The sequence below is a fragment of the Coregonus lavaretus genome, assembly GCF_964263955.1.
Source record: "Coregonus lavaretus genome assembly, chromosome: 12".
Lineage (NCBI taxonomy): Eukaryota > Metazoa > Chordata > Actinopteri > Salmoniformes > Salmonidae > Coregonus > Coregonus lavaretus.
In genome coordinates, this window is record NC_139999.1 from 54812794 (window position 1) to 54828638 (window position 15845).

At 40.5% G+C, this 15845-nt stretch overlaps 1 protein-coding gene across 4 annotated transcripts in view; it reads right to left on the reverse strand.

The window, feature by feature from the left end:
- The window catches only part of LOC311138416 (solute carrier family 12 member 5-like), a gene marked incomplete at both ends in the record, with an annotated part of 278124 nt that overhangs the window by 60185 nt on the left and 202094 nt on the right, over positions 1-15845 (reverse strand). For all 4 annotated transcript variants that reach the window (XM_084173094.1, XM_084173092.1, XM_084173093.1 and 1 more), the window contains one exon: positions 15399-15545. In XM_084173094.1, coding sequence (XP_084029220.1) covers positions 15399-15545 — 147 coding nt within the window. The remainder of the gene's footprint in view (positions 1-15398; positions 15546-15845) is intronic.

The following is a 15845-nucleotide window of genomic DNA, read 5'->3' on the forward strand; positions in this document are numbered from 1 at the left end:
ATAAACTCATACAATATATACCTGTTTATTATGGTTAATAATATTGCAGGTATAAGGATACTACCTTTCTCTCCTGTGAGGCTTAAACGGAATGTAGTGTAATCATTAGTCCAAACTGTAGCAAACAGTTGCAAACGGAAAACGGTTTGCAACGAAAACAAGAGTTTCTAGTGTACAAATTCAGGCAGGTCCCTCCCCGTTTCATTATGTTTGCTTCTGTTTGGTTCCTAGTGAATACATCCATGGTATGTCTCTGTCCCAAAAATTTAAGAATTGATACGTTAGCTCAACTAACCAGTCGAGGCTGGTGGGAGGACCTATAGGAGGACAGGCTACTTTTAATGGCTGGAATGGAATAAATGGAACTGAGTCAAACATGTGGTTTCCAAATGTTTGATGTGTTTGTTAAGGTTCCATTTATTCCATTCCAGCCATTACAATGAGTCCGTCCTCCTTTAGCTCCTCCAACCAGCCTCCACTGCAACTAACATACTGTATGGTTTAACAGTGCACAAAAGTTATAACAACTCCTGTATTTCAACATTGGATGCATTGTAGGATTTTTCATTAACCTTGAAGAGAGATAAAGAAAAATAGCAGAGAATAGAATGAGGTCTAAAAGCAGAAGGGGAATTATTCAATCTGTACAGCTATGTGCCCCGGGGATTCAGTCATTTTGTCAAGGCCTTGATTTTGGCAGTTGGTATGGCATTCAACATGTTAGGGAAGCACCTTGCCACGCAGTCAGATTCCTAAACAGTCTTTGGAAAAGGAGAGAGAGAGAGAGAGAGAGAGAGAGAGAGAGAGAGAGAGAGAGAGAGAGAGAGAGAGAGAGAGAGAGAGAGAGAGAGAGAGAGAGAGAGAGAGAGAGAGAGAGATGAAAGAGAGAGGAAAAGAGGGAGTAATATGATTTTAATAAGAAGCAGAGTGAGGCAGAATGAGAGAGTGACTAACAAATTTAGCAGGAGAAAGTGAGAAGAAATAGAGAGTGAGGCACTCTTAGCATTTAAATGAGGCAGGACAGAGGGCAGAAGAAGGGGGGGAAAACACAACTGTACCTGGGACACAGGACCTGGAAGTATTGAATAGGGTGAACGAACAACAGACTTTCCATCCAGACAACTAAAGCTCATTTTATCATGGTGACAACAAGGCTACATTTATTATAAGTGGTCAAAATAGACAATGGTGTGTTATGCTACACTATGAGCTGGGGACATACACAGGCACACAACTCCTCTGGTAAAATACCACGTTAATAATGGTCGGATGCTCCTTCGAACATACGGTATAATGGGACATTGCTCCTGAGACGCATCACTTAGAGATGCATAACAAAATGCTTCCCAGAATGTATGATGGGCGAAATGGCCTATTGATGTAAATATTACATGCGTTTGAATATAGCGGTAAATCACCCAAGATTCACCTTACGCTCTAGTTAGGTTTCTGCTAATGTTGATGGAGATGTTATTAAAAACATGCATAAGAAAAGCAGGGAATATTCCCACAATGCTCTCATAAAGTTAGAGTGTGACGTTATGACATGATTGTTCCAATAACGTTCACTAAACATTCTTCAGCAATCATGTCTGGATTCAATTAAATTGATTCTGAGAAAACATTACTGGAACGTTCCACTAATATTAATGGATATGTTATCCGAGACACCTACCCAGGTATAGGATCATCTGTAAAAACTACCACAGAACATTCCAGGTTGTCATTAAGTTGCCAGGGAATGTAATAACACAATGTTCTGGTAATGTTCTTATAATATACTGCCACAACAAAATGTGGGAGCATTAGAAGTGGTTTTGAGGAAGCATTATAGGAACGTTCTGATAATCTTGATGAATACTGTATGTTATTCAAATAACAACAAGCAGGGAATGTTTCTCCCCCAAAAAAGTGCATATGTTTTATTGTCATATAAACCTGAGTGGTGCAGTGAAATGTGCTGTTTTACAGCAGTGGTCAGCAACCGGTTGATCGCGATCGAATGGTCGATCTTCACCAAACATTTATGTAGAACATCCAACGATAAAGGCGCTCCTTAAAAAAAACAAGATCCGACTCTGACTGGGAAAAACCGTTTTAAACGGTCATCCAACTCGAAAACTCGGGCAACTTTCTAGAGCTCCGACTTTACAACCTGAAGTTCACTGATGTCATGACGTCGGTTACTGGCAGGTAGCCTAGCTGTTAAGAGCGTTGGGCCAATAGCTGAAAGGTTGCTGGTTTGAATCCCCGAGCAGACTAGGTGAAAAATCTGCAGATGTGCCCTTGAGTAAGGCACTTAACCCTAATTGCTCCTGTAAAATGCTCTGGATAAGAGTGTCTGTGAAAATGTACATGTTTTTCCCAGTTGTCTTGAAAGCACCATTACCATCAGTCCAGTAAAATAAAAAAGCAAATTATCTAAATTTATGCTCAGCTGTGCCTCACAAGTGCTACAAAAATGGATCTATTTTGTTATCAAAGCTTAAGTTTTTTAATATAATATGGTCTGAGAAAAAAAATATTGGCAGGCCAGGCATATAGCCAATTTGCTGTGATAATGTATTAGGCCTACTGCACAAACCTCATTCCAACAGAGCTGTTTTATTAGGTTAATGTTACATTATTTAAGTCATGTTAAAAAAAAAATTCTGAGCGGTAGATCTTGGCCGGCTTTTTGACTGCGAAAGTGATCTTGACTCAGAAAAAGTTGGTGACCACTGTTTTACAGGGTCAGCAATAGTAGTATGCACCATGGAGCAAATTAGGGTTAAGTGTCTTGCTCAAGGGCACATCGCCACATTTTTCACCATGACGACTCGGGTATTCAAACCAGCAACCTTTCGGTTACGGGACCAATGCTCTAACCGCTGGTCTCATTAAGCTAGAGCGTGACATTATAATAAATAAAATACTAATAATTAATAATAATTATGACATGATGGCTCTAATAACGTTCCCTAAACATCCTTCAGCAATAAAATGTTGGAGCAATTGAAGTTGTTCCAAAAAAACATTCCTGGAATATTCAGTTAATGTTGATAGAGATATTACTACTAACACCTATAACAACAAACAAGAAACATTTCTGCGAGACTCTTATAAAGTTATTCTGTAAGGTTATGACATGATGATACAGAATTATTCTAAAAACATACTTCAACGATAATGGAAGTAGTTCTGAAAACATTGCTGCTAATATTTATGTGTAATGTAACATTATTATATGAAGTTGACAAACCTTTAAACAAATGGCATTTCAATCTTCATCATCATATTTTATTATGGTATTGTCCAAACATAGCTATAGCTTTTTTAAAGAACGGTAATCAAGTAGATTTGAACCTGCAATCTGCCATATTCAAGCCCTGTAGGTGACTTAGTGTACAGGGCTTGAAGGATCCTAATGTTTCTAGTTGATTTCCCTTTGTACTGAAATCCTTTATTTTGATCCAAACTATGGATCTATTTTGTGCACAAAACATTAAGAACACCTTCCTAATATTGAGTTGCAACCCCCCCCCCCCCCTTTTGCCCTCAGAACAGCCTCAATTGGTCGGGGCATGGATTCTACAAGGTGTCTACATGTTGACCCAAGTTGACTCCAATGCTTCCCACAGTTGTGTGAAGTTGGCTGGATGTCCTTTGGATGGTGGACCATTCTTGATACACACGGGAAACTGTTGAGTGTGAAAAGCATTGCATTTCTTGACACAAACCGGTGCGCCTGGCACCTACTACCATACCCTGTTCAAAGGCACTTCAATATTTTGTCTTGCCCATTCACCCTCTGAATGGCACACATACAACACAATCCATGTCTCAATTGTCTCATGGCTTAAAAATCCTTCTTTAACCTGTCTCCTCCCCTTCACTGATTGAAGTATATTTAACAAGTGACATCAATAAGGGATCATAGCTTTCACCTGGATTTACCTGGTCAGTCTATGTCAAGAGCAGGTGTCCTTAATGTTTTGTACACTCAGTGTATATCTCAGTACATATGCACATCTATGTACAGTACACCTCACCGCAATCTACCAGGCATTAATGTAACATGATTTCTTATATAAAGTTTGTAGGGAAAATAAAAGTCAAAACATAAACTGGTAAGAAATAATAGAGGAAACTTATTTTTCTAGATGCAGTCAGGGCTCTATGCAGGCGAGTCGAGTTCTTCCACACCGATCTCGACAAACCATTTCTGTATGGACCTCGCTTTGTGCACGTGGGCATTGTCATGCTGAAACAGGAAAGGGCCTTCCCCAAACTGTTGCCACAAAGATGGAAGCACAGAATTGTCTAGAATGTCATTGTACGTTGTAAAGTTAAGATTTCCCTTCACTGGAACTAAGGGGCCTAGCCCGAACCATGAAAAACAGCCCCAGACCATTATTCCTCCTCCAACAAACTTTACAGTTGGCACTATGCATTTGGGCAGGTAGCATTCTCCTGGCATCGGCCAAAACCAGACTAGTCCGTCAGATTGCCAGATGGTGAAGCGTGATTCATCACCCCAGAGAACGCGTTTCCACTGCTCCAGAGTCCAATGGCGGTGAGCTTTACACCACTCCAGCCGACGCTTGGCATTGCGCATGGTGATCTTAGGCTTGTGTGCGGCTGCTCTGCCATGGAAACCCATTTGATGACGCTCCCAATGAACAGTTATTGTGCTGACATTGCTTCCAGAGGTAGTTTGGAACTTGGTAGTGAGTGTTGCAACCGAGGACAGATTATTTTTACGCGCTTTAGCGTTCAGCAGTCCCGTTCTGTGAGCTTCTGTGGCCTATCACTTCGCGGCTGAGCCGTTGTTGCTCCTAGACGTTTCCACTTCACAATAACAACACTTACAGTTGACCGGGGCAGCTATAGCAGGGCAGACATTTGACGAACTGACCTGTTGGAAAGGTGAGCTCTTCAGTAAGGCCATTATACTGCCAGTGTTTGTCTATGGAGATTGCATGGCTGTGTGCTCGATTTTATACACCTGTGGCTGAAATAGCCAACTCCCCTAATTTAAATGTGTGTCCACAAACATTTGTATATACAGTGCCTTCGGAAAATATTTAGACCCTTTGCCCTTTTCAACATTTTGTTACGTTACAGCCTTATTCTAAAATTGATTAAATAAATAAAATCCTCAGCAATCTACACACAATACCCCATGATGACAAAGCGAAAACAGGTATGTAGAAATTTTTGCAAACGTATAAAAGAAAAATACAGAAATACCTTATTTCAATAAGTATTCAGACCCTTGAGATGTTTCTACAACTTGATTGGAGTCCACCTGTGGTAAATTCAATTGATTGGACATTACTTGGAAAGGCACACACCTGTCTATATAAGGTCCCACAGTTGACAGTGCATGTCAGAGAGGTCGAAGGAATTGTCCGTAGAGCTCCGAAACAGGATTGTGTAGAAGCACAGATCTGGGGAAGGGTACCCAAAAAGTTCTGCAGCATTGAAGGTCCCCAAGAACACAGTGGGCTCCATCATTCTTAAATAGAAGAAGTTTGGAACCACCAAGATTCTTCTTAGAGTTGGCCGCCTGGCCAAAGTGAGCAATCGGGGGAGAAGGGCCTTGGTCAGGGAGGTGACCAAGAACCCGATGGTCACTCTGACAGAGCTCTAGAGTTCCTCTGTGGAGATATGAGAACCTTCCAGAAGGACAACCATCTCTGCAGCACTCCACCAATCAGGCCTTTATGGTAGAGTGGCCAGATGGAAGCCACTCCTCAGTAAAAGGCACATGACAGCCCGCTTGGAGTTTGTCAAAAGGCACCTAAAGACTCTCAGACCATGAGAAACAAGATTCTCTGGTATGATGAAACCAAGATTGAACTCTTTGGCCTGCGTCACGTCTGGAGGAAACCTGGCACCATCCCTACGGTGAAGCATGGTGGTAGCAGCATCATACTGTGGGGATCTTTCTCAGTGGCAGGGACTGGGAGACTAGTCAGGATCAAGGCAAAGATGAACGGAGCAAAGTACAGAGAAATCCTTGATGAAAACCTGCTCCAGAGCGCTCAGGACCTCAGACTGGGGCGAAGATTCACCTTCCAACAGGACAACAACCCAAAGCACACAGCCAAGACAACGCAGGAGTGGTTTCGGGACAAGTCTCTGAATGTCCTTGAGTGGCCCAGCCAGAGCCCGGACTTGAACCCGATCGAACATCTCTGGAGAGACCTGCAAATAGCTGTGCAGCAACGCTCCCCATCCAACCTGAAAGAGTTTGAGAGGATCTGCAGAGAAGAATGGGAGAAACTCCCCAAATACAGGTGTGCCAAGCTTGTAGCGTCATACCCAAGAAGACTTGAGGCTGTAATCGCTGCCAAAGGTGCATCAACATAGCACTGAGCAAAGGGTGTGAATACTTATGTAAATGTGATATTTTTAGTGTTTTATTTTTAATACATTTGCAAATAATTCTATAAACCTGATTTTGCTTTGTCATTATAGGGTGTTGTGTGTAGATTAATGAGATATTTAAAACATATATATATATCCATTTTAGAATAAGGCTGTAACGTAAGAAAATGTGGAAAAAGTCAAGGGGTCTGAATACTTTCCGAATGCACTGTAAAAAAATTTTTCACAATGTACACAATTTAAAACGGCCAAACTATTCACAACAGTATTCAGTTGGTAAGAGACAGACATTCAGTCAATACTAGGAATAAATTGTACACCATCTATGTGTTAACCCCGCAGAAAAGAGAAATAGGCAAAATAACATTTAGATTCAGAGCAATAAAGACATTGAATAACTTATCTAAGCAAACCAGAAACCTTTCAATATATAAATACACATTTAAATATAATAAACTGTAAGGTTGTGCATGACTATGGTAGATGAAGGAACAAATCTACTGTATCTTTTCAGACTGTTAGAATATTTATCTGGTCAATATGTCAGTGTATTATATCTGTTGTTTGTAACAGTGTGTTATATGTGAAAATGTGATTGTATTATAAATTGTATTTGAATGTTTAAGCACTCTTGAAGATTAGTCCAAATGTGGACTAAAAGAGATTCTAATAAAATCAAATAAAATCAAAGAACAGACTAAATGTGTTCTGGGAACGTTCTCGCAACGTCAAGCGAATGTTTTATACAAACATTGAATAATCATCAGCACAACTGGACAGTTTTTGTGTTATGAGAACATTTGCCGCAAACTAATGTATGTTCTGAAAACGATAACAGAACCAATTTCGGGATAGTTATTTTGGTTGAGAGAACACAGACAGTAAATGGAGAGCTCTGCGCAGAGCTCCTATCTATATGGCTGTTTGTCTAACGGGAGCAGGAAGACACTCAGATGGGTTTCTCCTACTACCATTACACACACACGCAAACATGCATGGACACACACACACACACCATATCTCTCCTGGCTGATGTAGTGTGGAATTCTCTCTCCTTTGGATTGCCTTATCTGCTGAGCGGTAGGCTCCGAGACTAGCTGGGTTATGTAAGGGGCTCAGGGGAAGACAGGAAGGGGCTACTCCGAGACTGATCACACTCAAGTCCCAGCGCCCCAGGGCTCAGGACTGAGCTGTGTGACTGATAGGGTGTGTGTGTGTGTGTGTGTGTGTGTAAATCAAATCAAATCAAATGTATTGGTCACATACACATGTTTAGCAGATGTTATTGCGGGTGTAGCGAAATGCTTGTGTTTCTAGCTCCGACAGTGCAGTAATATCTAACAAGTAATATCTAACAATTTCACAACATATACCCAATACACACAAATCTAAGTAAAGCAATGGAATTAAGAATATATAAATAAATATATGGAAGAGCAATGTCAGAGCGGCATAGACTAAGATACAGTAGAATAGTATAGAATACAGTATATACAGTTGAAGACGGACGTTTACATACACCTTAGCCAAATACATTTAAACTCAGTTTTTCACAATTCCTGTCATGCCCTGGCCGTGAGAGGCCTGTTGTCTTTAGTTGGTTTGGTCAGGGCGTGAGTTTCTATGTTATATATTCTATGTTTACGTTCTAGTTAGTCTATTTCTATGTTTCAGTTCTAGGTTGTGTGTCTATGTTTGGCCGGGTGTGATTCCCAATCAGAGACAGCTGTCGCTCGTTGTCTCTGATTGGGGATCATACTTAGGTAGCCTATTTCCTACATTGTATTGTGGGATCTTGTTCCTGTTAGGCTGGTATGTGTATAGCCTTTTGGACGTCACATTACGTTGTTTCTTGTTTTGTTGTATGTTTATTGGTTGAATAAACATGTACACTTTTCACGCTGCACCTTGGTCCGACCCGTCTCTCAACGTACGTGACAATTCCTGACATTTAATCCTAGTAAAAATTCCCTGTTTTAGGTCAGCTAGGATCACCACTTTATATTAAGAATGTGAAATGTCAGAATAATAGTAGAGAGAATGATTTCTTTCAGCTTTTATTTCTTTAATCACATTCCCAGTGGGTCAGAAGTTTACATACACTCAATTAGTATTTGGTAGCATTGCCTTTAAATTGTTTAACTTGGGTCAAACGTGTCGGGTAGCCTTCCACAAGCTTCCCACAATACGTTGGGTGAAATTTGGTCCAACCTCCTGACAGAGCTGGTGTAACTGAGTCATGTTTGTAGGCCTCCTTGCTCGCACACACTTTTTAAGTTCTGCCCACATATTTTCTATAGGATTGAGGTCAGGGATTTGTGATGGCCACTACAATACCTTGACTTGGTTGTCCTTAAGCCATTTTTAAACAACTTTGGAAGTATGCTTGGGGTCATTGTCCATTTGTGACCAAGCTTTAACTTCCTGACTGATGTCTTGAGATGTTGCTTCAATATATCCACATAATCTTCCTTCCTCATGATGCCATCTATTTTGTGAAGTGCACCAGTCCCTCCTGCAGCAAAGCACCCCCACAGCATGATGCTGCCACCCCCGTGCTTCACGGTTGAGATGGTGTTCTTCGGCTTGCAAGCATCCCCCTTTTTCCTCCAAACATAACAATGGTCATTATTGCCAAACAGTTTTATTTGTGTTTCATCAGACCATCAGGACATTTCTCCAAAAAGTACGATCAGGTTATGTCGATATAGGACACGTTTTACTGTGGATATAGATACTTTTGTACCTGTTTCCTCCAGCATCTTCACAACGTCCTTTGCTGTTGTTCTGGGATTGATTTGCAATTTTCGCACCAAACTACGTTAATCTCTAGGAAACAGAACACGTCTCTTTCCTGAGTGGTATGACGGCTGCGTGGTCCCATGGTGTTTATACTTGCGTACTATTGTTTGTACAGATGAACGTGGTACCTTCAGGCGTTTGGAAATTGCTCCCAAGGATTAACCAGACTTGTGGAGGTCTACACATTTTTTTCTGCAGTCTTAGCTGGTTTCTTTTGATTTTCCCATGATGTCAAGCAAAGAGGCACTGCGTTTGAAGGTAGGCCTTGAAATACATCCACAGGTACACCTCCAATTGACTCAAATTATGTCAATTAGCCTATCAGAAGCTTCTAAAGTCATGACATCATTTTCTGGAATTTTCCAAGCTGTTTAAAGGCACAGTCAACTTAGTGTATGTCAACTTCTGACCCACTGGAATTGTGATACAGTGAATTATAAGTGAAATAATCTGTCTGTAAACAATTGTTGGAAAAATTACTTGTGTCATGCATAAAGTAGATGTCCTAACCGACTTGCCAAAACTATAGTTTGTTAACAATACATTTGTTGAGTGGTTAAAAAACTAGTTTTAATGACTCCAACCTAAGTGTTTGTAAACTTCCGACTTCAACTGTATATATCAATGTTTTATAGGCTACAAAGTGCATGCTCAGAGAAGCACAGAGCAAAGTTATATTTCTACGATAGTTGCTGGGATTGTGTAAATAGAACTAGGCTGCACAACACACTGTAATGGATATTCCAACCCTGAGCCCCGGCCTGCTCTGCTCTTGCTGATCAAAAACTTTTTTGTGTGCTGCCTACCAATGGCTGTGCTGTTTAGGCCTACGGTGGCAGTTCAGGAGGAGAGTGAAAGGCTTCTAACGAAAAATTGTTTTTATTCGGACTAGCCTCTAGCCTATGTTCTGTTCAGTTTGAGAAGGACAGCATGAAGATGAGAAGGAGGACTGGAGATCAACGTTGATAGCTACCTACTACTATAATTGATTTGATTAAAAACAATATGTTTCTTGCCCATGATATATTTATCAGAGTTATTGACCTCATAAGAAGCCAGATTAGAGTAACTCACATTGCGGTGCTGAAACGCGAAAACTGACAGCTCATGGTTCTGATAGGCAAATTCGAGTAGGCATAATTCATTTCAGCCATCTTCATTTTAATTAGACTTTACTAACAACAAGAGGGCTTTGTGTTGGAGACTATTTCATCCTATTTAAGAGATAAGAGGTAGGCCTACCTGTTTGACAGACGAAATTAGGCTATAGGCTGCTATATCCATAGATTTGTCGGTCAATTCCTCCACCCACCATGCACTCTTTAAATGGCCTACCTCCGTGTCAGTGAAGGGCTGTTGAGTTAAAACCTAGACTTGAATTGAGGGGGTATGACAGGGTATGCCACAGGCCTACATTTTATTAAAGAAAATGGCAAAAAGCACAGGCCCTTGTTAGCTTAAGATTGTGAAGAAAATAAAACAGATCTGATTATATAAAGTGATCGATATCATTGTTTAGGCAAGTTTTAAAAAATTGACTTTGCTTGGAAAGTAATCTAATTCTGTCACTATCAATTGATTAAGCTATTCACTTTCTGTACAATAGAAGATGTTTAAACCCAGACAGTTTTTGGGAAACCCTTTAGTCTTTTCTCGTTGGGTTAACCCACGGAAGAAGAGTAGCCAGCAGTTAAAGCTTACATTTTTCTGCGTCGGTAGGCCTACTCTGGGATGGAAAGGTAGACCTAACTTTTGAAAGTACCATGCTCTGATTCCTAATGACTTCTCAGATTTAATTATTTGCAAACAGGGACAGTTTCGTTGCAAACAAGACTTGTCATTGGAGAAATATTATAAAACGATCACATAGGCCTATCTCTGTCCATTCTTAGCCTGTAATTACGGTAATTTGTGTGGTATAAAAAAATATTCTGCTAATATGTGAAATTAAGTGCAATTGCATGATATGCTTATAAAAGGCTATTTTTTTCTCGGACCTGCAAATATGATGATAGATGGATGCAAAGATTTCACTATAAAGTAGATATTTCCACCCCTACTCTTGTCCACGGTGGTCTGCGAACCCACAACCTTCTGGCCTGCAGCCCTGTGCACTGTCAAAATTCCTGCGTTGTCATGTAATGCTTACAGGATGAAGAACACTTACTAAAACTGTATATCTAAGGTTCTGGTCTGTCCAAGAAGTGAGTGTAAATGGTAGACATGTTCTCTGCTATCTACTTTGTTTTAATTATTATTTTGGGTATAAGGGAGGGTCACTTGTTTTTTTTCAAGTTCAGGGAAGAGTTAGGTAAAACATATTTAGCTGAAGGGAGGGCCATCCATTTTCTCCATGTAACCCTTAATATAAATAACGTTCCCTAACAACATTATTAAATATAATAATTTATTCAACTTTATAGCGTTATTCATTACAAATCTCAAAGCGCTGTAAAGCAACGACAACAAAAAACAAGACATTTAAAAACAACAACATCATTAATCATCATAAGTAGATTTACGGTCAAGAGACTTAAGGTTGAGAAAGTTCATGGCTTGATTGAGGTCAGCGGAGGGAGGAGGGGGTCAAAGGGGAGCAGGCAGGCAGCACGTTGTGCCAGATGTAATTACATTGTACCTAAAAGGGTTATACCTAATGTTCTCCTGTCTCCTAATTTCTCCTGGTTAGCCTATTGTCTGCAAAGGTTGTTACATTGTAACTACATAGTAATTATATAAAGGTTATACCCTATTGGATTTCACTTTACATCCTGGGTGACATGACAAACAAATTAAAAATGACCGGTGTGACAGATTTTGGTTAAAATTACTAACATGGTAATTCACAGGTGACTTTCAAACGCCTAATTACAAACATGAATTACATAGTGGAACAATAAATGTGTAATAACATCAAGAATTACACATTTGGAATAACATTCAGCAAGTAGATGTGTAATTACACGTTCCTTGTTCCAATTGTGTAATAACTGACAGCGCTACAATATTATTACCTATGTAACTACTTTGTTGTTACTACAGTTATAACTGTGTAGTTACATAGTTATAGGGGCATCTTAATGTAAAGTGTTACCAAGAACCCCATATCTACTGTAAAATATGGTGGTGGATCTTTGATGTTATTGGGCTATTTGGCTTCCACTGGTCCTGGGGCCCTGGATAAGGTCAACGGCATCATGATCTTTACCCAGTACCACAACATTTTAGCCAAAAACCTGGGAAGTGGATCTTCCAGCAAAACAATAACCCCAAGCACTAATACTCATTTCACAAAGAAATTGTTAATTGAACACAAAATCAACATTTTGCAATGGCCATTTCAGTCTCCGGACATTAACCCCATTGAAAACCTGTGGTTTGAATTGAACAAGGCAGTCCATACCCGCAGATGAAGGATATCAAGGATCTGGAAAGATTCTTTAAGGAGGAATGGTCTAAAATCCCTCCCAATGTGTTCTCCAATCTCATATATTTGTTGTTGAAAAAGGCTCAGTGTCGTTATCCTTTGATTTGAAGGGGAGGGTGCTAGAGTATTGAAAACAAGGGTGTAAATTATTTTGACCCATATCTCTTAGAGATTTTTGTTAAACAAAATCTCTTTCTCTGAGCAATTATATTATTATATAATTTCCCCTTTTTTTATAGCTCAGTATTTGTATTATTTATTTTATAGTCTTTTTTGCTCATCTTTATCAAGGGTGTCAATAATTATGGACCCCACTGTACATTGTAAGCATAGTATTACTATTTGGTTGTGGACATATACTGAACAAAAATATAACCGCAACATGCAACAATTTCAAAGATTTTGCTGAGTTACAGTTCATATAAGGAAATCAGTCAATTGAAATGACTGGGTAGGGGCGCAGCCATGGGTGGGCCTGGGACGGCATAGGTCCACCCACTTGGGAGCCAGGCCGACCCACTGGGGAGCCAGGCCCAGCCAATCAGAATGAGCTTTTACCCACAAAAGGGCTTTATTACAGACAGAAATACTCCTCTGCACCCCGTCCTCCACACCCCCTCCTCCCCCCTCTGACGATCCCGCAGGTGAAGAAGCCGGATGTGGAGGTCCTGGGCTGGCATGGTTACACCTGGTCTACGGTTGTGAGGCCGGTTGGACGTACTGCCAAATTCTCTAAAACGACGTTGAAGGCGGCTTATGGTAGAGAAATGATCTATCAATTCTCTGGCAACAGCTCTGGTGGACAGTCCTGCAGTCAGCATGCTAATTGCAAACTCACTCAAAACTTGAGACATTGTGTTGTGTGACAAAACTGCACATTTTAGAGTGGCCTTTTATTGTCCCCAGCACAAGGTGCACCTGTGTACTGATCATGCTGTTTAATCTGCTTCGTGATATGGCACACCTGTCAGGTGGATGGATTATCTTGACAAAGGATAAAATGCTCACTAACAGGGATGTAAACAAATTGTTCACACAATTTGACTTAAATAAGCTTTTTGTGCGTATGGAACATTTCTGGGATCCTTTACTTCAAACATGCGACCAGCACTTTACATGTTGCGTTTACATTTTTGTTTAGTGTAATATTCGGTTGCTTTTAAACGAGCCATCAATACAATTTGAAATAGAATTTCATGGGATTAAAACTGAAGTCAAACCCATAGAGAGAACATTGGCGCTGACATGAGTTGACATGTTTGCAATAAAAATGGGGTCTACTGGGATATGTAAGTGCACCTCCTCTCTTTGCCAGTACAGACAAACACATTTCAAACAGCCAAACCCAATCATATTGTAGCTGCCACTGCTCAAAGACACCTTGTCCGGTGCTTTAGATCTTTTGACATAGCACTAAAAAATATGAAGAGTGGTACTCAGTAATGTGTTGTGTTGTATTTGCCCCAAATTTAACGCTTTGATTTCAGGACATAAAGTTCATTTCCTTGCCACATTTTTTGCAGTTTTACTTTAGTGCCTTATTGCAAGCAGGATGCATGTTTTGGAATATTTGTATTCTGTACAGGCTTCCTTCTTTTCACTCTGTCATTTAGGTTAATATTGGAGTAACTACAATGTTGTTGATCCATCCTCAGTTTTCTCTTATCACAGCCATTAAACTCTGTAACTGTTTTAAAGTCACCATTGGCCTCATGGTGAAATCCCTGAGCGGTTTCCTTCCTCTCCGGCAACTGAGTTAGGAAGGATACCTGTATCTTTGTAGTGACTGGGTGTATTGATACACCATCCAAAGTGTAATTAATAACTTCACCATGCTCAAAGGGATATTCAATGTCTGCTTTTTTAGGTGCTCTTCTTTGCGAGGCATTGGAAAACCTCCCTGGTCTTTGTGGTTGAATCTGTGTTTGAAATTCACTGCTCAGCTGAGGGACATTACAGATAATTGTATGTGTGGGGTAAACACTATTATTGCACAGAGAGTGAGTCCATGCAACTTATTAGGTGAATTGATAAGCAAACGTTTACTCCTGAACTTATTTAGGCTTGCCATAACAAAGGGGTTGAATACTTATTGACTCAAGACATTTCAGCATTTCATTTTTATTTAATTGGTTAAAAAAATCAAATAAAAAATTACACTTTGACATTATGGGGTATTGTGTGTAGGCCAGTGACACAAAATTGTAATTTAATACATTTTTAATTCAGCCTGTAACACAACAACATGGGGAAAAAGTCAAGAGTTGTGCATACCTTCTGAAGGTACTGTCGTTAGGGTGAAACAGCACATGAAGACATTGACAAAGGAGCATAGGGTTTAGCTCATCAGGCTAACACAGTCTAGCATGCAGTCCACCCCCAGATTCAAACCCCAACCCCCGTGAGTGACACAGACACTTACAGTGGAACAGCACATGAAGACATTGACAAAGGAGCTTAGGGTTTAGCTCATCAGGCTAACACAGTCTAGCATGCAGTCCACCCCCAGATTCAAACCCCAACCCCTGTGAGTGACACAGACACTTACAGTGGAACAGCACATGAAGACATTGACAAAGGAGCTTAGACTGCCTAGACTTTAGCTCAAAAGGCTAACACAGTCTCATTACATGCAGGCAGGGATGGAAGTTAAGGATTTTGGGCACTGGTCAGCCAGGCTAGTAGACTGCAATTTCTACTAACTCGGTCTGAAAAGTACTAGCCACGGTCTAGCGTGCTAGCTTAGTTTCCATCCCTGCATGCAGGTGTCTAAGATTCGAACACAGGTACTTACAGTGGAACAGCACATGAAGACGATGATGAAGGAGCCAATGACTCCTCCGATGCCGACCATCCAGGTCATCCGCAGGAACAGGATCACCCCGAAGATGTTCTGGATGCAGGGGAGGTACACTCCCATCAGGGTCCCCAGCGCTGGAGCCTGTAGGGAGGGGAAGAGGAAGTGGACACACACTTTAGGTACATGGGGTCTTTAATGACTGGGTTATCATATGCATTTGTAACAGAAATGGATCTGTGAACCACGCGACAAGTAACCATAGCCTAGGATTTCTCCGACCAGAATTTCAGGGAAACCTGGGAATTTGGGGAAAGTTACAACGCTACTCAGTCCACTAGGACTACAGCACCACCAAAAGTCAGTGAGTAATTCTAACCCTGGGTGCAATATGGCAGTCTATTAAAAACACTATCCTGTTTTTCTATTAAATATTTGTATATT